Here is an 18,372-nt window from a genome sequence, read left to right on the forward strand (position 1 = left end):
CAACAAAACACACCGCATGGCTTGGCAACATAAAATTTTATTTTGGAAACAAATAAAAAGTGACACTAAATGGATGGTAATTATTCTGCTAGGGTACATATGAAAATACAACAAAATAATCAAAACGGATTTCCACAATTTAATCGTAGCTCACAGAAGGCTGACGATGGGAGAACACTTTCCTCCAAAGCAAACAAGTACCACTATATACTGTAGGTTACACACTCCACTGACTCCAACAACTCCAAGCAAGAAGCCATGCTGTCAGCAACTGTGAAAACAAGGAGTTTTCAATATCCTGGTAGCAATGCCTACAAGCTGAAGATAAACTGTAAAAATCAAGTGCTGAAATCTGATGGTGATCAAAGAACAAGCTTACATTTATATTGGTGTTGTTGAGGCCAAACTTTGGTGAAACACAAATCATAACTATGTATTTCTGCAAGTGCCGAGTTTCCAGAAATGAAATGAAAAAATATACATATCCATTAAGAACAGAACTTTTTGTGTTGTGGTCCCTGCCTTGCTGCACCTTATGTGTAGTCAGAAGACCAAAAATAACTGACTGTAACGCACAGAAAGTGTTGCACAAATGTCCAAAATAGCACAATATTGATGAAGAGCCAGCATGCCTTGTCAAGCTAACCAATGTAACCGGAAGTGAATCCTGTATAGTTTAGTGTCTGACTTTATCTGCAGTCTGTTCTCCTTTGGCATGGCTTTTAAAGGCATCAACCACAACTACAGTTCCATGTCCTCCTCTCCAGAGCTGTGGGCCCCCGGAAAGCTGTGAACAGGGGCGTACGTGTCTCCGGGGGGGCTCGTGGGGCTCAGTGCACTCTCAGGGGTGGGAGATGGACATGGGGTTGGGGGTTGCCGACATGCTGTCTGCTGTTTACGTTGCCTCTGCAGTGAGTCCTTCAGTCTCCGAGACAAAGCATCCTCCGGTGGCCTCCACACCACCAGCTCCATACAGGAGTGACTCCTAACGACACAACAGGGAAGCGGGTGAGACAAAATGCAGGACTGAAGAATATCAGGGTGTCAACAGGTATCAGAGAGTTACTTTTAATGCTTTTTCAGACCTATTCAAGATCAATTTTATCCAAATTTAACACTTTTTTGGCAAAATCTTTTTTCTTTTTCAAATGAGCACTGCAGGTAAATGTAAAGGTATGTATCACACCTTTAATCATGTGCTGAGGTCAGTTTGAGGTAGGAATATGGTCCGTTACTAACTATCATTCCAACAGACTCCTTTAGCTTAGATAGCTAGCAGCTGTTAGAATTAATCTAACCAGGACTTTTATTTTACACAGAAGAACTTGGGAGAGGTCCATCCAGGGATTTTTATGGATTTCTCTCTACAGATGCTAAAATGAATAGTCTGGTTTCTTGTGTGCATGTAAATGTTTGAGAGAGTCAGTGAGAAGTAGGTTTAGGTTCATCTACAGCAGGCATTTTCCCAGCAGCCTCAGTGTAGAATGTCAGTATGTAGAAGGCATTAAGTTGAGTGGCAGTTTTAGAGTTTTATAACACTGAAATGTTGAATTTCATGCAGTTGAGCTTGACTTATTTTGACAAAAAGAAATTCAAATAGGGTAAATGAAATCTGATGAACAGTTTTCTGATGAAGTCAAATTTAAGACTATTGAATGACCTTTAAGGCCTAATAATTATAAAATTGAATTTTATGTTTCTGAGTCTGATTATGACATCAAAGAGGGGGGCGCTTACACAGACTGGGCTACGGTGTGGGGGAGGATGTCACTGATGCCTCGCTGTAGACCCTCCCTCAAACTGTCTGACATCACCAACACAGGCCGTCTCTGGGCCGGCTCCACACCCAGGTCTTCATCCTCGTCGTCATCCTCCAGTGTTATTCTGTGATACATCAAAGTCTCAGTGTCCACTCAAAGGCAGTAACACACCCATTCTATGATAATAACAATACAGGATGTCTGAAACATTGGCAATTTCCAGAATAAGTAATTGCACTGGTTTCTCCTATGAACACTAGTTGCCAAAGCAGGTAATGGCAGGTTTTAGCCTCTGAATGGAGATGTGGGTTCGAATCATCAACATCTGATAAGCAGTCACTTTTAGCGTTTCAGACACCCTGTTCCATGTATAATGCATGAATCCTTTAGTATGGAGAGCCTATTACAAATAGTTACATCACAATCTAAAAGTGTCGCTCACCTGTCCTCAATCTCTTGAAGTCTTCTCTGAGCTGCCTCTATCTCCATGCAGGAGTCCTCTGTCTCTGGTCTGGACACGGTGGCAGAGGACTGAGATGAATGTGAGTCCTGAGGGGCCAGGCAGGGCTGTGGAGGTGCAGGGCTGGCTTGCTGTGTGGACAGAGGAGGGCAGCTGCTTGCTGGAGGCCAGTCACGGCCAATATTGGAGCTGGAGTTCTCCAAAATGTCAGAATCTGCCTCCACCATCAGCCTCCTCCGTTTGGCACTGCATCCTCTGAGGAGAAAGAAGTATACTTACTGTAGATTAAGTGTTAAGTCAAATGTTCAGTAGATTTGCCTTCTTTGCATCTCTTACTCACTCGTCATTGGTTCTCCTCCTGTGCTTCCTAAGGCATCGCCTCTCCCAGCTGCTGTGGGACAAGTGAATGACGGGTGAGTAAAACATAAACAAATCTGTTTATGCATTTAACACACATTTCAACACAATCACAAAGCAAGGAATACAGGGGTAATTATCACAAACATAATTCAAAACCAGCTGATGAATGTATGAGGTTCAAGTATGAGCCCCATAAGAGCCGCCAGATACTCACGTGTTAGAGAGGGCTCCCCTCTGGAGGTGACCAGAGCCACTAGGAGGTCCAAGGTCAAACCTGAGCTCAGGAAGGCTTGTCAGGCCCGAAAACGAGTACATAGCAGGCGAGAAGGCCAGCTCACTACTTGTGGGACTGGAGTGATGCATGATGATCCGAGCGAGGACTGGGTTTGAAGACTGACTGGGTGGATCTGGACGAGCAGATGACTACATGTGGCTTTGTTATGGAAGGCGAGTGATCATCATTAATGAATCAAAAGGCCTGACAGAGATGTTTCCCATACACATAGAGCGATACATGCCACAAATAAAGTCGAGTTTGTTATCTGCGTCAGCATGGGGGCTAGTTTACGAGGAAAGCTGGACAGTTAGCTACGGCGCCATTGTAACTTACTATGAGGTTGCCTTTCACAAAATACTCGGATAATACACCAGGCGGACTTTATCCTTGCGTTGAACTACGACTTCACCAGACAAGACTTCATATAATTAACCAGAACCGTCTACAAGGCTGCCGTGCTACTGACCCGCCCCTTGATGTTTGTGTTGATGGTGACGCTTTCCTCTTCACCCCCCAAATTCACACTCCTTTACTGTCACATCTCCACAGGAGCTGGCAGACAGTCATCGCACACTGACACTTTCAGTACCTCATAGTTAAATTCCGCATTCAAACGGGTAAAACCTCAAACAGTAGCCACTTTGGTATGAATTGTTTGAACTGTAACCTAGCTTACAGTGGCTACATTAGCTGAAGTAAGTCGCGACAGGAAGTCGTAAGGGCTCTAGCTACGTTACGTGGTGTGTGCAAGTTGTTGTTGTTGTTTATGAGCAAGGAAGTTAAAGCTAATATGAAGCACTGGTCACAGCAGGTGCGGCGTAGGAGGACGGCTAGCTAAATTAAATTAAATTAAATTAACACTTCATGTTGATAGCGCCTCTTCGTGTTCATTGGCTTCACATGTTTAAAGCGTCTTGAACGGCAGGAAGTACCAGTAGCACTGCTAGTCAAAGATGGTATAGTGTAAGAAGATACACACGCATCTGCTTTTCCTGCCTTCGTTAGTAGCAAAGAGTATGTAGGCGTGGCAAGATAAGTACATGTTGCGTCTTCCCCCTCTGGGGCCAAAGAAGCCCCAACAACAGATGTTTTAAAGGGGCCGTGGTGCCTTTATTATGGCTTTGTCATCTGAAATGACGAGTCATGTGACAGTGAAATACTAGAGTCTGTTGTCTCTGCGTGTTTTCTCACTCTCTGCCCTGAGTCTTGACACTGGAGCCTGTCCCTGGCGAGGCAGTACGTACATGCTGTTTTAACAGGATTTAGACTCAAAGCTGCCGTAAAACGCTTGAATAACAATAGTGTAGCGTTTACCTTTAGAGAATATTTAATCGCATGTCATTAAATAGACTGTTTAGTGTGTATATCCCATTTTAACATTATGATTTATAGTTTCATCTCTGTATTCTTATCTATTTAATCACTGTCTAAGTGTTTTTTTACTTGTTTGTTAGGTTGTTTTGACTGTCTATGTTGTTACTTTGCAATTTTTCAACTGAATTCGTGCTTTTTGCTCTATCCAGGTGATCCAGGATGCAGTCTTTCATAATTCTTCTAGGACTACTGGCTTTTGTCTCCAGCAAACCATGCGGTAACTATTGCTCTTATTTCAACTATAATCTCAATCAGCTGTTATTCTAGCATAACTGATAAAGTTTTATTTTAACAAAATGTGTGACTTTGCCAAATCTGCCTGAACTCTGGGAAAGAATTCAGTTTGTAAATACTCTGACTCAACTGTTCTGTACTTTCACTGATTTTGCAATTCTGTACTTCTTGAGTTTGACAAGGCTGGATATTGCTTGCTGTTATCAGGTTATTTACAAAGTGCTTTGTACAAACTGCCGCAGATGATGGGAAGCTGTGGGACCTTTTTAATCTCAAGTGTGAAGAGTAGCAGATCAAGAAGACTGATTAAGGAAACTGTTTCATAAATGTGTCAGTGAAGATGAGAATGCTTTGACTCGTGAAGTTGCCGTGGTCTTTGCTTCCTCCCATTGCACATGACTGCTGATGCAGCAGTTTTAGTTTTGCAATGCACTGAAGGTTGATATCACGGTGTCACTGAATTGTTTTTATATGTCCACTATATTTCTGTCATCTACGTTTCTGATTTGCCTGTTTCTTTTGCAACGTGTTACTCCAGATACCGAGGGATCCGGCAACAGTGAGCTGCTCCTCTCCCTCAATAAGGATCTCCTTCGCTCTCTAGAGCAGCAGGAAGGACTCCCCAATCCCAGTGTGCACTTGGCATTACGGCTTTCTGATTCCCACAGCCTGAGCATGGAAAATGATCACCTGACTAAACTGAAAACTGATTTGCACAGTGACATTGAAAGGTAACACGCTGCTCATGAATATCAACACTCTTTGCTTTTCCTCACCATTTAGGAAGAACAAAAGTGAAGCTATTTTAAATCTATATGTACATTGAATTTATTCATTCACCCGACCCCATGTTTTCCTTGTCCTCCTCAGCTCTCTGTCTCATGGCAAGTCTGTGGTTGGCATCCTGGCACTGTACACTCTGGCTCTGAAGGCCTCCTGCCTCGACCTGAACACAGTCACTTTCACCGTCAGTGAGAAGAGCGAGACGCTGCTGACTCACCTCAAGAAGCAGATGGAGCAGGAGAAGGAACACATTGCCTGTCAGTTCTCCTCCAGCCCTTTGAAGACCTACAGGGATCATAAAAAGTGTTCATTCTCCCAAAATTAGTTCAATAATATATTTACTTATCTGGGATACTTGCTCAAACCCCTAACTCTAACCCTCTTTACTCAGTCAGGTTAAATTCCTGCACAGAAAAAGGAGTGTTAAACATTTTTGACTACTGATATTAATCCAAATTCATGTTATTGTTAAACACTGTGAATACATTTTCTTTTGCACAATGGCTCTATTTTTACCTGTATTGCTAGGAGATCTTACAGCAAGTCCCTTTAATGTGCCTTTTTTTTTTTTTTTTTTTTTAGGGTGTAGAGCGTGGATTGTTTAAAGATGCCACAGTGCAATGTAAATTATTTCTGACAGTTTTGGATAACATTTCCAGCTTGTAGGGAATATGGATGATTTTTTTTTTTTTTTTTTTTTTTTTTTAAATCCCATTTCCTCACTAACTTGTGTAATACAAAGAAATTTCACAGAGTTCACTTTTCACTCCATAATATTTAATTGATTGAAAATTACAGTGAAACAATCTTGAACTTCCATTTCAATAGCTGGTTTTATTTATTTCTTCTCTCCTGTATGCAGACAGTCACCGTCCTTTGACCAATTATTACCAGTACTCCCTGGGTGTGCTGGCTCTCTGTGCGAGCGGCGTGAGAGTCAACAACCACGTCAGCAACAAACTCATCAAGGCTGTAGAGCATGGCCACCTCAAACATGGAGAAACTGAGTCTGTTGGTGAGTGAAACCTCATCTGGAGCATTTCTCTTAGCTTTCAAAGTAAATATTAAAGTTTTATAAGCAGTATGCCATAGGTATGCTTCACAGTTGTTTATATGAGTTTCATATATTATTATTATATTGCATGACTAAATGATGCACATAAGCTTGTCATCTTATTGTTAATTTGTGAGCAAGTGCATAAAACAGAAGTTGTGAAACAGCAGATTTCAAACAAATTAAATACTTGATTGCTTTTCAGAAAGGTTACTGCATAATATCTGTGTATATGCCACTCGATCTTGTTCTTATTCTTATTTTAAAAAGGTGTACAGTGGTTAGGCCTGGGGTCAGTAGAGGTTGAAGCTGTAATATGACTGAGCTCTGTGCTGTTTGGCTGCAGGCTGGAGGGAGGCAGATGGTGGGAAGGATGGATTCACTGTTGTTGGTGCAGCAGAGACAGGGCTTACACTCTGTGTCCTCTACTTTGTTATTAGTCACTATGCCAGCGTTGGCACCTTCACGATATAGAGAGTAAACCAGTTACTTGTGCTCTGATGTCAGGCCATGTTCACCCAGGATCAGGCATGATATGCAGAGGTGTGTGTCACTGCACGGCCCGTCTGTCTGCTGCTGATTCTGGCTCCACTTTTTTGCTAGATACTGTTGTCTTTTTTTTTGCCGGGTGCTGTTGTCTTTTCTCATTAAAATGAATGAGATTCCTTGTGTTTTTAGTGCAATGCCTGATCCTGTCTGTATGCGGTCTTACTGAGAATGTAACTTGTTAATCCAGTTTGACTATGAGCATGCTGTCCACCACACCATTACATTACTGCTCTGCCTTTGAAGCAATTATTTCAGTTCATCAGATACACACACACACACACACACACACACACACACACACACACACACACACACACACACACACACACATATATACACACATTGGTTAATCATCCGTGTAAAATTAGTCATCCAGTTGTTCCAGGATAATGGATTAAACAAGTGATTACTTGCATTACATCTAAACCTACCAGATTGTTGGACTTGCATTAAGTTTGGAATAGAGCATTTTAGGTTTTTTTTCAAGGTCACATATCCTCTGAAAAATGAGGCACACGCTTGGACACTTTGAATGTGTTTTTTTTTTTTTTTTTTTTTTTTGGAATAGTACAGTTAGATGATAAAATGTAATATGTTTTTCAGAATTTCCTATTCTCTGGATGAATTGTTGAAAGCTGTTATTGCTTTGTTTTTAATTTGTGGCCTATACAAATAACCGCACAGGCAACTCCCCATATCATGTTGATCAGAAGGTGTATAGTTGAATATATAATATGCATTTTGCTGGTTATTATCTGCATTTTCTTTTGTTACACTGTATATAATTTTTGGAATATCCTGTGAGATTAGTGTCATATTCAAAACATGAAAAGTCAGGGATTTTTTGAAGTTCTCTGATGATAAGTTTACCAGGGAAGTACTTCACAGAAATGTACCTGAACACATGTTTACCTGAATGTAGCCCAGGTTGAGAAACGGTGCATAGTCTTAAAACTGAGACCTGTTAGTGCCGCTTACACTGTATTTAAATATGAGCAAAGCATCCAACGATATCATCTGTTCATAACTCAGTCCTGTGTGTGTTTTCTGCATCACGTTAATGTCTCCGTCTTGCTTAAGGTCCAGCATACTTATTTCAGTTCATTCCCTCTCCTCAGACACCTATGCCATGGCTGGGATGGCGCTTCAGTGTGTGAAGGACTCTGGCTCCCATGTGCACAACGCCGCTGAACTGGACACAGCTCTGACTAAGATCAAGCTGAAGCTCCTGGCCTCCCAACGGACCGACGGCCACATAGGCAATGAGTTCAGCACAGGACTAGCAGTCCAGGTAAGGGTTTTTTCCACTTTTTTTTTTTTTTGTTCCCCTCTATCTCCTAATCATTGTAATTAAACTTAACACATGAAACCTAATAAAATTGCATGTTTGCTATTGCTTAAATGTATTTGTGTTATGTCCAAGGCCTTATTGGCGATGGGCAGCCAGATTGAGGAGTGTGCTGCATCCATGGAGGCCATGAGGACGGACGCCAGGAGGAACACGTATCACAACGCCATGGCCATATCTCAGACACTGCCAGCTCTCCAGCAGAAATCCTACCTGCATGTCAAGACCAAGGCGTGCCTCGCTGAGGATGGTAAGTGCGGCTGTATATCTCATGTCAGTGGTAACTGTGTTGTCAGCTTGTGTCTGTGCTGTCATTGTATTTGTCTTGCCTGTGTGCTCTGCTACAGACACTCTGGTCCTGGAGCCCACGGAGCCCACGCTGGTGTTGCAAAGCCAGACCAAAGTGGCTCTGACAGTGGAGGTGGTGACATCCAACGGGGTGACAGCTTCTTATTCAGTGGACGTGCCAAAGGGAAGCTCCCTGCTGGAAGCCCTGGAGCTTCTGCAAGGGAAGAATGTCGGCTTCACGTGAGTTACTGTGCCCAAACTGATCATGATCTCTGAATTTCAGCTTTTGCCCAAGTCCCATATGATTTCTTCAGTTTGCCTGAGCTGAGAAATTGATCATTCTGTGTTGCAGGTTCGAGAAGGAGTCCAGCCTGTGGGGGCCCTTCCTTAGCGTGGTGATTGGAGAGCAGGCCAGACAGAGTGACCGCAGATACTGGCACCTCTCTGCAGATGGCACTTCTCTCAGTCAGGGTGAGGACCCACACACACACACGCACACACACACACATTACTGTCTTTCTGTCTTTGAGAGGACACTATATTGCTTCCCATTCATTTTTTACAGCCTTCTACAGCCTTTCCCTAATCTTAACCCTAACCAGTGCATGCCCAGCCCAAACCCTTACCTGAACCTGAATCTAATTCTAACTTGACCCCTAACACTGAACCAATAAGCCAGAATTTGCCTTTTGTAGCTGTGTCTCAAACATGTCCCCGCTCTGTTGGTTAAAAATGCCTTCTGGCCCTCACTATGCGCACGCACACTCACACACTCACACACTCACACACACACACACACACACACACACACACACACACACACAGACACATACATACACACACACACACACACACACACACACACACACACACACACACAACCACAAAAAACATTTATTTTGTGACTCACCAATACAGCTTTATAACTTTGACCTGCTGGCTCAGTTGTATGGTGTTAAAAAGATGATTGTTTCCTCTTTTAGGTATCAGAGATTTTAAGATTGAGAGGGCTCACACGATCACCATCAAAAACACCAGCTACTGAGAGCAACATCTCCGTTCATACAACAGTGATTGATGTGGAGGCTGTGGATCAAAGGCAGTTCAACTCTTTTCTGCCCTTTGCTGTTTTTACCCATGAATAATGTTTTAGTTTTGGTGTTGATCTGTCAGCATAATCTGAGAAGTAGCATTTTCACTGATTTCTGAGATTTTCTGCATTTTGTGAAGAGTTGAAGCACTAATTTAGTATTTTATAGAGTGTCTTGTGGATATTCTAACTTGAGTGCATGAACTGTAAATGTGCTGTATACCACAGCAGTTGTAGTGCTTTTATCTCAATGGATTTTTGAATGAATGCCAAATGTCTTGTGAAATTTTATACTACCAAATGTGTGATTGTGTGTTTTTTAAACACATGGAAATAAATGTTGTGATAGCTTTTTAAATATACACTTGTATCTAAGGGTGTGTTTTGTAAAATTAAAAAGTGTCTTACATAAATCACAGGTTTATGGTCAAGAATCAGCGTGGACAGGGATTAGAGTCTCATTAATAAAAATTGAAAAGTTTTTTGTAAAATGCTGTGAAACATTTTGGAAACCCCATTTCCAGGGAACATTTGTGTGCCTCTCAACAATTGGTATTTTACACCAAAAATTGAAGCTTGAAGTTTGTAGCTTTCATCTTTGCTTGTAACTTATTTGTTTGAGAAAATGCACACCCAAACATACTGTGATAGTAACATGTCCCCTAAAGTCTTACAACTGCAGCTTCACAGGCAAACACAATGGGAATTTCCATAATACACATACTTGTACATATACTTCCATTTGTACGTTGGTAAAGTGGGTCATTGGTGACAGTATACTGAGTGTTGCAGTATAATACGTTTTTTGGTCCAAATAGTAGAGATAAAATATAATAGGCTATATGTGTTGAAGGTCGTTTAACTTGGAGATAAATCAGATATTGTCCCAAGCTGACATTGCACTTTATTTTCGACTTTCCCATGCCATTTCGGCATGTTACTAAAATACAAAGCTGTCAGGTCTCTGTAAGAGAAGTAAAGTCTTGGGTCATCCATCAGTAGAGAGGGTGACATGTTAGCACCCATGTGTTATGCTCCAGACGTAAAATACTAAACGTGATATGAAAGGGGGAAAAAAATCTCAACAGCTTTCACTCAACGAAAATCCTCCAAGGCTTATTTCTGTAGAGGTGGGCGTTTCTCAAGAAGGCTTTTATTGTGAAAAATACAGCTCGATCACACCGGAAAAGGTTTTTTTACTTGTCGGTTTGAGTATGTAATTTTTACTTACAAATATTTTCGTTGCTCTTGTCTCTTATGTGCGTAACGAGAGTATATGTACGCTAATAGTAAACCTAATAACGCAGAGGGACTTACTTTATTGCGACGCTTGTGTTTTCCGCGTATTATCTATAACTTGACAGCCTGGTAAATAGTGTAACATTGCAGCATGGTGATGTTAAGCTAGCGAAGTTAGCTTAACGTGGAGGTAATGTGACGTTTCTTCTTTGGTTTAATAAAAATGTTATTCCACACAATATTAGCCGTGGGTCTGCCGTAATGTGCTCCTTGTATCGATTCCTGGCACTGAATCGGGTTTCATCATTGAAATCCCAGGCGGCTCCAATGCGGCTCGTCAGATTTGCGTTTGTGCGACAGATGAGCCTCCTGTCCATCGGAAATCCAGCGATTGTGTCAACTAAATCAAGTAATATTGATATGGCCGGTAACTCAGCCAAACGCAGGCTTACTAGCTCACCAAGCAGTCTGTCAAGGATATCCTCCAGTGAAGATGTGACAACTCGAGTGAAGAGGGTGTCCATCGAGGGGAATATTGGTGAGATCATTTTATTTGCAGTATTTTAAAATATGCTTTTCAAACTCACTGAGTCTAACCAGTCCTGATGTGTGAACTCTTTGTTGTGTTATGTGCTGTCAAATCAATCAGCTGTTGGAAAGTCGACCTTTGCCAGGCTGCTGCAGTCCGCCGATGAGGCGTGGGAGGTCGTCCCTGAGCCTATCAGCAAGTGGCAGAGCATCCAGAGTGGGACCACCAAGGTGGGTGGCCACCTTCTCAGGCCACTAAATCATCATTTCACTAACTATCATCCACCATCCCATCCACCTTATCGCTGCTTGTGAACCTTGTTGTGTCTTCAGGGGGAGAGTTCCCCTCAGCAGACAGTCAGCAACCTGCTGCACATGATGTACCAGGACCCCCAGCGCTGGTCGTACACCTTTCAGACGTACTCCTGCATGAGCCGTCTGAGAACGCAGCTGCAGCCTCCTCCTGCTCGCCTGCTCAGATCAGAGGGAACACCTGTACAGGTGTTTGAGCGCTCGGTCTACAGCGACAGGTGAGAAACTCAAGACTGCAGATATTCCAGTTGTGGGTCCCTGAACTGGAGGAGCCATAACCAACTCTCAGGCAAGAATCCACTGTAGCTGAGGGCTGAAATCTGCTTTAGAAAGACAGTCAGTCCCTAACAGCTCTAGGTGGAGAGCTGCTCTGTTGACTGATTCTTCTATCAATAAATTAACACCCTATTACTGTATAAGCTGTTACATGAATCAAGTTGTATGCTCGATTATCTGTAACAAACACATCTTCCTGTATTTCTGTGTTAGTAAACTTGAACACTTTGACACTCTTTCCTGCCAGATACATCTTTGCCCTGAACATGTTTGAACTGAGCTGTATCAGCCCAACAGAGTGGGCCGTCTATCAGGACTGGCACTCCTTCCTAGTGGAGCAGTTTGGACACCAGGTGGAGCTGGAGGGCATTATCTATCTCAGAGCCCCACCATCGGTATGCACAAAACAGATTTCATGTTGCTCACTCAAGAAATGCCACTTATATACAACAGTTTGCAATGATGTATCAGTGATTCATTTATTAACAATGATTTGTTAAAAAAAATGGATTTGAGCTTCTGGAAATAGCTGACTCCTGATGTTCTTGTTGTGGCTTCACATATTTGACAGCTGCTTTACTGCATTACACAAACACACTAATTGTTTGTCTTTGTCTCAGAAATGTATGGAGCGCCTGGGGAGTCGGGGGAGGGCAGAGGAGAAAGGAGTTCAGCTGGACTATCTGGATAAGCTGCACACTCAGCATGAGAGGTGGCTCATTGAGAAGACCACTGAGTGAGTGCTAATGGGACTACACTTGTTACTTTGTTAAGTCTTTCTGCCTTGATAATGCTCAAAGGCTGTTTCAGGTGATCTCCACTGAAAAGATCTTATAGTTTCAACTTGACCTTTGAAGTATGGCACTTAAAACTCCAATCAAGGAGTTTATTAGAATCTGTCATTTATGGAGGGTATCACTTAGTGATTGGTAATTTAACCTTTAAATCACTCTGCCACTGAGAATGTAGATCTGCTGTTCCCAGTGTTTACAAGCAATACAATAAATAAAAGGAAATAATTTCTAGCTAAAAAATACTTAAAGATGAGCATTTAGCCATCAAGTGCTGTTAGTTATTATGTTATACTCAGGTTATTCTCAGAATGGGTAACTATTTTACTCACCATTCCTTGCAGCTGTTTGTTGCTTGACTGTGAACAGATGCTGGTCAGTAGTGTGTGGTCTGAGATAATTAGGCTGTTTATATAATCCAGGATGTAATACAGATTGTGTGTCTCCTCTCAGGCTACATTTTGAGAAGCTGAAACGCATCCCCGTGCTGGAGCTGGATGCTAGTGTCGAATTTGAGAGTAATCCAGAGGTTCGGGAACAATTTATAACAAAGGTAAGTTATATGTTTAATAGATTGAAGTTGCCATACCAGAGTTAAACACGTGAGGGCGCTGTCTCACTGGAATTATTTCTCATCCTCAGACTCTTTGGTCTAGGAAGAGCTCCGATTGCACTTGTTCATTTCCGTTGTCTGTTTTGATGTTTGATGTGTTTTCATGTGTGTGATCCGCTTAGATCCTGACATATCTTACATTCCACTCACAGGTGAAGAACTTCTTCAGTGGGTTATGAGGATTCATCAAAAACCTGCCAACTTCCATGGGTTCAAGATAAAACCATTTAGACCTCAAATGTGTTAATTGACAGGTAACAAAGTGTGAATTTGCTCTGATTGGAAGGGAGCAATAATTTACATAAGAAAAAGTTAATAATTTCAGTGTATCACAGTCCCTGTATTGTACGATACTTTTTTGACACTCACACACACATAAACACACACACACACACACACACAGGACCTCAGTCTTTAAGGCTCAGAATTCTCATATCTGTTCTACCACCAGACTGTTACATGTTTTTTTGTTTGTTTGTTTGTTTGCTTGTTTGTTTTTTTGAGTTACTATGGGTATTTAACTGCCTCACTGTAAAGTTTATTTTAAACTAGTAGAACTTTTTTCTTTGTTTATTTTTTCATATTGTAATCCACAGATAAGTAGCTGAAACACAGCTAGGTAACATGAGCATTTTATAAAATATTCCAAATCTTTACTATTATCACCCTAAGTATTTAGAAATGTACTTTGCTAGAGCTTAGCCAGTTGAATGGAGGGTATGTACTACTGCTTTAAACATTGTGTCTATCTAGACCAACTGAAATAAGTGAATGTACAAATGCTATAGTTGTCCACATTAGTTAATAAAAATGTATTTATTTTTCCATTTTTAAAGAATATACTGTCTTCTGTATTAGCACAGATTTTCTTAGGTTTTGTCCTTTTTTGCATTACATATTCTTAAAATTGGTAGTACAAGAAATGGTAAGGTGCTAATGGCTGCGTAACATGTAAAGAGTAATTTGTTAATGGATTTCTACATTTCAAAGGGATTAGACTGAATGAATATCAAAACCCTCTGAGTGTGACAGGACAATGACCTTGGCTAAATGTTGCCTTCTTTCTGCCTGGCTCTGATGTGCTCTGATGATCAGAGGGCTGTTCACATGCCTGGAATGGCCAGGGGTCATCAAAGGGCAGCTGTCCACTATAAAGGGGCCTGTCTGGAGCCTCTGTCTGCTCACAGCATCATTTCAGACCAGGACCAGCTGGAGGAAGGACATCTCAGCACCCTCTGTCCTTTTTTCCTCTGCAGTTTTTGTAAGCTAGAGTACTCTTGTGAAATGGAAGCTAGACTACTGGCATTATTTTTCTCGCTCCTCTGCTGTTCTGGGGCCGTCCTCTCAACACTGGAGCACAGACAACCTGCAGGCCTTGAAAGCAGTTTAGCATTTGGGAATACATCATCTCGCCGTCATAGCCAATACCCTCTGTACATGATGCAGCTGTACCGCTCCTTCAGGACTGCAGATTCCCCATCACCCATAGCTCTTAACACCGTGATTGCACACAGAGACAAACCCTCACTGCCTAGTTCTGACTCTGTCTTAAGTCTGATGGCAAAAGGTGAGTAAAAAGCTTTAAACTATTTTAAAATACACTAGCAACATAATGCTTGTTATAATTGGCTTGTGCACTCTGTGGAATGATAGTTTCATTGTATTAGTTTCTTCTCTGGCTACTCTGCCCTCTGGCAGCTCTTTGGTTGGTGCATTATCTGTGTTATCAGACCCTCCCTTTTTACAACACAAAGTGTCAAAATGCTTATTCGACTTTAAAGGGTTTCTGTGTTTTATGTGAGAGGGTGTGTGTATTAGCCCCTCAGACGCCCTTGCACAGGGGGGTTCAATACACATCCTGTGCTGTTCACCCTCCCACTCCAGTGTTTTGACATTTGTCCAAGGATCTGGTTTGCCTGGAAGTGTGTGGTGAGTGCTGTGTGTCTAAGTTTGAGTTGCCATCAACATGTCTCCTTTCATTTTCTAGGGTGCCATCAAGTAGGTGAAAGATGGACAGTTACTTTGGACATGTCCTCCATCTCTACAAGTGAGCTTGTCCAGCTGGCAGAACTAAGGATCAGACTTCCAGCATTCTCCGCCTCTAAGCGTGCCGTCGTGGATTTATATCACTCCCGAAAACAGAACTGTGAGCTGGACAGCATCTCGTGCCAGGAGGAGCACCTCTTCCTGGGCAGGTTTGCCACATCCCCAAGGAGTACAAGGTCTGCTTGGAAGGTTTTTAATGTGACTGCTCTTTTAAAATACTGGCTCTATCAGGGAGACAGAGTGACTAGCCAAGAGGCCTCAGCAGATCATGGACTGGATACAGAGCAGGGGAGCGGTGCTGGTGATGATGGAGAGGCAGCTGACAGGTCCCATTTCCAGCATCTGGTGGGGAGGCAAAAAAAGGTGCACTATCCGACCATAAACCGAGTTATGATGGTCATCTTCTCCAAACATAACCTCCCTCAGGAAGGCCACAGAGCATACAGCCTCATTCACACTGTGGAGCACTCCAAATATGTCACTATGGACAGAGGCAGCAGAGACGGCCAGAGTCGGCGCCACAAAAGGATGGAGAGGATGCCGGTGACTGGTGGAACTGCAGCTACTGGGGCCCCAGCCGAGGCCACGCAGCGGCCACTTTGTCGCAGGGTGGACATGTGGGTGGACTTTGACCAGATCGGCTGGGATGAGTGGATTGTGCACCCTAAGCGTTTCAATGCATATCGCTGTGAGGGAGAGTGTCCTGTGCCGCTGGACGAGTCCTTACATCCTACCAACCATGCCTACATGCAGGTAAGATGAAGTGTTGGTGTTCTATGAGTTAATTTACACTGTGGACTCAACTTGCATCACAGTGTTTTGGATAGTTGCTAATTTATACATGTTTTTTTTTTTTTTTTCCAGAGCCTCTTGCGACTTAACCATCCAGAGAGGGTGTCTTGTCCATCTTGCGTGCCCACGCGCCTCAGCCCACTCTCCATGCTGTACTACGAGAACGACGACTTAGTGCTACGACATCACGAGGACATGATTGTTGAAGAGTGCGGCTGTCACTGATATCCTAGCACTGGTCCAGCCCCAACCACAAGAACTGTTATCAAGGGACTGTGAACTGAAGCTGACCATGGGGCCCAATTCAGTATCTTTACTGTCTTCATGTAAACATGCAGGCTCAAAGGTCCTAGTTATGACTTTGACAAGACAGAATAACAGGATATGACTGTGAAGACTGATGGAATCAAGAAAACATGTTTTACTATCTTCAGTGAAAAGTATGGAGATGATTTATCTATTTATGCTACATGAGAATGTATATTTTTGTATATACAATGTGAAAATATATTAAAACATTTTATTCTGACTGATAACTGAGATGTGGTCTATTTTTTTTCTTCTATTCAGTTCTAATGAGAATTTCTGAAATTCTTAGTTATTCTTTTGTTTTTCCCTGTTGTCCATAATGCACCCTTATAATCTACACTTGTCTGAAAAATGTATGGTCCCTATAAAAGAGATAAATTTCCTTTTTATCTACGTGTAGGCTATGTGAAGATTTTGAAGTAACAATAAACTACGCAGACCTGCAGAGTCAGTTTGTCTTAAAAAGGCTAATAAGAGGCTGAATCTACAAAAACAGATACTTCGATGTTAATTCCTCTCAGTATTAAACATTCATGTCTTTGGATGGGTGACTAGCTAACATTTAAGTGTATTTGCCCTCTTCACCTCAAATCCACATCTTTGTTTATACTGGGCCTATTACCTTACACACATCAAGTCATTAGTGTCTATCAGAGAGGCTCAGCCAGACCACTTCTTTTGTTGATCGTGATCAAACAAGCAGGGTGACCCAACAGAAAAAAATGCATATTGTGGGAGACAAGGATGGATGAATGGGTGAGAAAAAGCAGTAGCACTTGTTTATGTTAGGGGGTGTCAGGAAGCAGAGGTGACAAGGGGAGATTTAGACCCCAAACTCAGACTGCAACGAGCGCAGGGGAGAGTAAACGTCTGGATGCTGAGGCTACTGTAGAGCAAGACAGGGTGGAGAACAGCACCTCGCCACCGCTCAAAATCCACTCACACAGCTCTGCACACTCAAAACTGGATGAAACTTTCCATTTTATTCACCCACACCATACTGAGGTTGAGGGACCTTTGAAAGTTACAAGTCAAAACTGAATGTAGTGTTTTTCTTTGACCAATTATGATGCCTGAAAGGTTTTAAACAGCAATTAGACTATCAAAACCCGCCTTCCTTGCTTTTCATGTATAAAGAAACATAAACAAGCCATCGCCAATACAATTGAAAATCTTTTGCCAATATTGAACTGTTGCGAGACCCTGACAATGTCGGCCGAGCACAGCCAGTCAACAGTAGCAGGAGCAAGGTGTCATAACCTCTAAATCATGTGTCATTTTTCACACATATAATCACACTGGACAAACTTCCAACCTTAAAATACCCAAGTAGCAATTACTTTGGCTTACTATTAGAGAGATTAGTGTCCATCATTCATGCTGAAATGGTTTAATAGGGCTTGTCCCTATAATTTAATGTTATTCAAAATTCAGTTGTGATCATTTTAATTCTATTATCATAACCTGGGCTCCATGAATACAGTTTAAGATGTGCTAGAGTGTGAGCAAACACACTGTATTTTACATTTTGGCATTTTAAAATCATCTGGTTTCTCTTACATTTTGACTGGTCTTTCCTGATTGCAAGATACTCGATTTGAAGTGGGTACCTTGGCACATGGTTGCAGTCTCCAGTACGCCTTCACTATCACTTTTGAATGTCTTTCTCTTTACCTGCTTCTTTCCATTCAGGTTCAGGAGGAGTTGGAGTCTATCCCAGTATGCACTGGTGGAAGGCTGGGAGACACCCTGGCCAGGCTGCCACCACATTACAAGGTAAACTCAAATCACACATGTATTACCTATGGGAACTGAATGTTGAAATGATGTTTCAAGAAACAGATAAAAGAATGAATGGGCTAGCATCATGCAAACTCTGCAAATAGGTT

General features: G+C 42.1%; 4 protein-coding genes across 7 annotated transcripts; 3 read left to right on the forward strand and 1 right to left on the reverse strand.

Moving 5' to 3' along the window:
- Window positions 1-17: 17 nt before the first annotated feature.
- Window positions 18-2,980, reverse strand: ccdc117 (coiled-coil domain containing 117). Of its 2 annotated transcripts, none has more exons than XM_030060644.1 (5): window positions 2,795-2,980; window positions 2,561-2,608; window positions 2,203-2,475; window positions 1,738-1,884; window positions 18-985 (listed from the first exon to the last, which is right to left on the reverse strand). In XM_030060644.1, the coding sequence occupies exons 1-5, from the start codon at window positions 2,941-2,943 to the stop codon at window positions 742-744; spliced, it is 861 nt and encodes a 286-aa protein (XP_029916504.1). In that variant the 5' UTR covers window positions 2,944-2,980; the 3' UTR covers window positions 18-741. The 2 variants fall into 2 exon arrangements, with proteins under 2 accessions (XP_029916504.1, XP_029916503.1); XM_030060643.1 differs by having other exon boundaries at window positions 2,561-2,611.
- On the forward strand, window positions 2,910-9,939 carry tcn2 (transcobalamin II). Of its 2 annotated transcripts, none has more exons than XM_030060642.1 (10): window positions 2,910-3,027; window positions 4,381-4,448; window positions 5,004-5,196; window positions 5,336-5,505; window positions 6,111-6,263; window positions 7,970-8,142; window positions 8,275-8,449; window positions 8,547-8,727; window positions 8,840-8,958; window positions 9,471-9,939. In XM_030060642.1, the coding sequence occupies exons 2-10, from the start codon at window positions 4,391-4,393 to the stop codon at window positions 9,530-9,532; spliced, it is 1,284 nt and encodes a 427-aa protein (XP_029916502.1). In that variant the 5' UTR covers window positions 2,910-3,027; window positions 4,381-4,390; the 3' UTR covers window positions 9,533-9,939. The 2 variants fall into 2 exon arrangements, with proteins under 2 accessions (XP_029916502.1, XP_029916501.1); XM_030060641.1 differs by lacking the exon at window positions 2,910-3,027 and adding an exon at window positions 3,846-4,093.
- Window positions 9,940-10,755: 816 nt separating this feature from the next.
- On the forward strand, window positions 10,756-14,168 carry dguok (deoxyguanosine kinase). 2 transcript variants are annotated; one of them, XM_030061053.1, is made up of 8 exons: window positions 10,756-11,006; window positions 11,135-11,354; window positions 11,466-11,575; window positions 11,678-11,874; window positions 12,180-12,327; window positions 12,553-12,668; window positions 13,177-13,276; window positions 13,489-14,168. In XM_030061053.1, the coding sequence occupies exons 2-8, from the start codon at window positions 11,144-11,146 to the stop codon at window positions 13,513-13,515; spliced, it is 909 nt and encodes a 302-aa protein (XP_029916913.1). In that variant the 5' UTR covers window positions 10,756-11,006; window positions 11,135-11,143; the 3' UTR covers window positions 13,516-14,168. The 2 variants fall into 2 exon arrangements, with proteins under 2 accessions (XP_029916913.1, XP_029916912.1); XM_030061052.1 differs by having other exon boundaries at window positions 10,756-11,354.
- Window positions 14,169-14,620: 452 nt separating this feature from the next.
- Window positions 14,621-16,642, forward strand: spaw (southpaw). The gene is made up of 3 exons (XM_030060513.1): window positions 14,621-14,903; window positions 15,324-16,135; window positions 16,247-16,642. The coding sequence occupies exons 1-3, from the start codon at window positions 14,621-14,623 to the stop codon at window positions 16,397-16,399; spliced, it is 1,248 nt and encodes a 415-aa protein (XP_029916373.1). The 3' UTR covers window positions 16,400-16,642.
- Window positions 16,643-18,372: the final 1,730 nt, after the last annotated feature.

Source organism: Myripristis murdjan, chromosome 9, assembly GCF_902150065.1.
Source record: "Myripristis murdjan chromosome 9, fMyrMur1.1, whole genome shotgun sequence".
NCBI classification, from domain to species: Eukaryota; Metazoa; Chordata; class Actinopteri; order Holocentriformes; family Holocentridae; genus Myripristis; species Myripristis murdjan.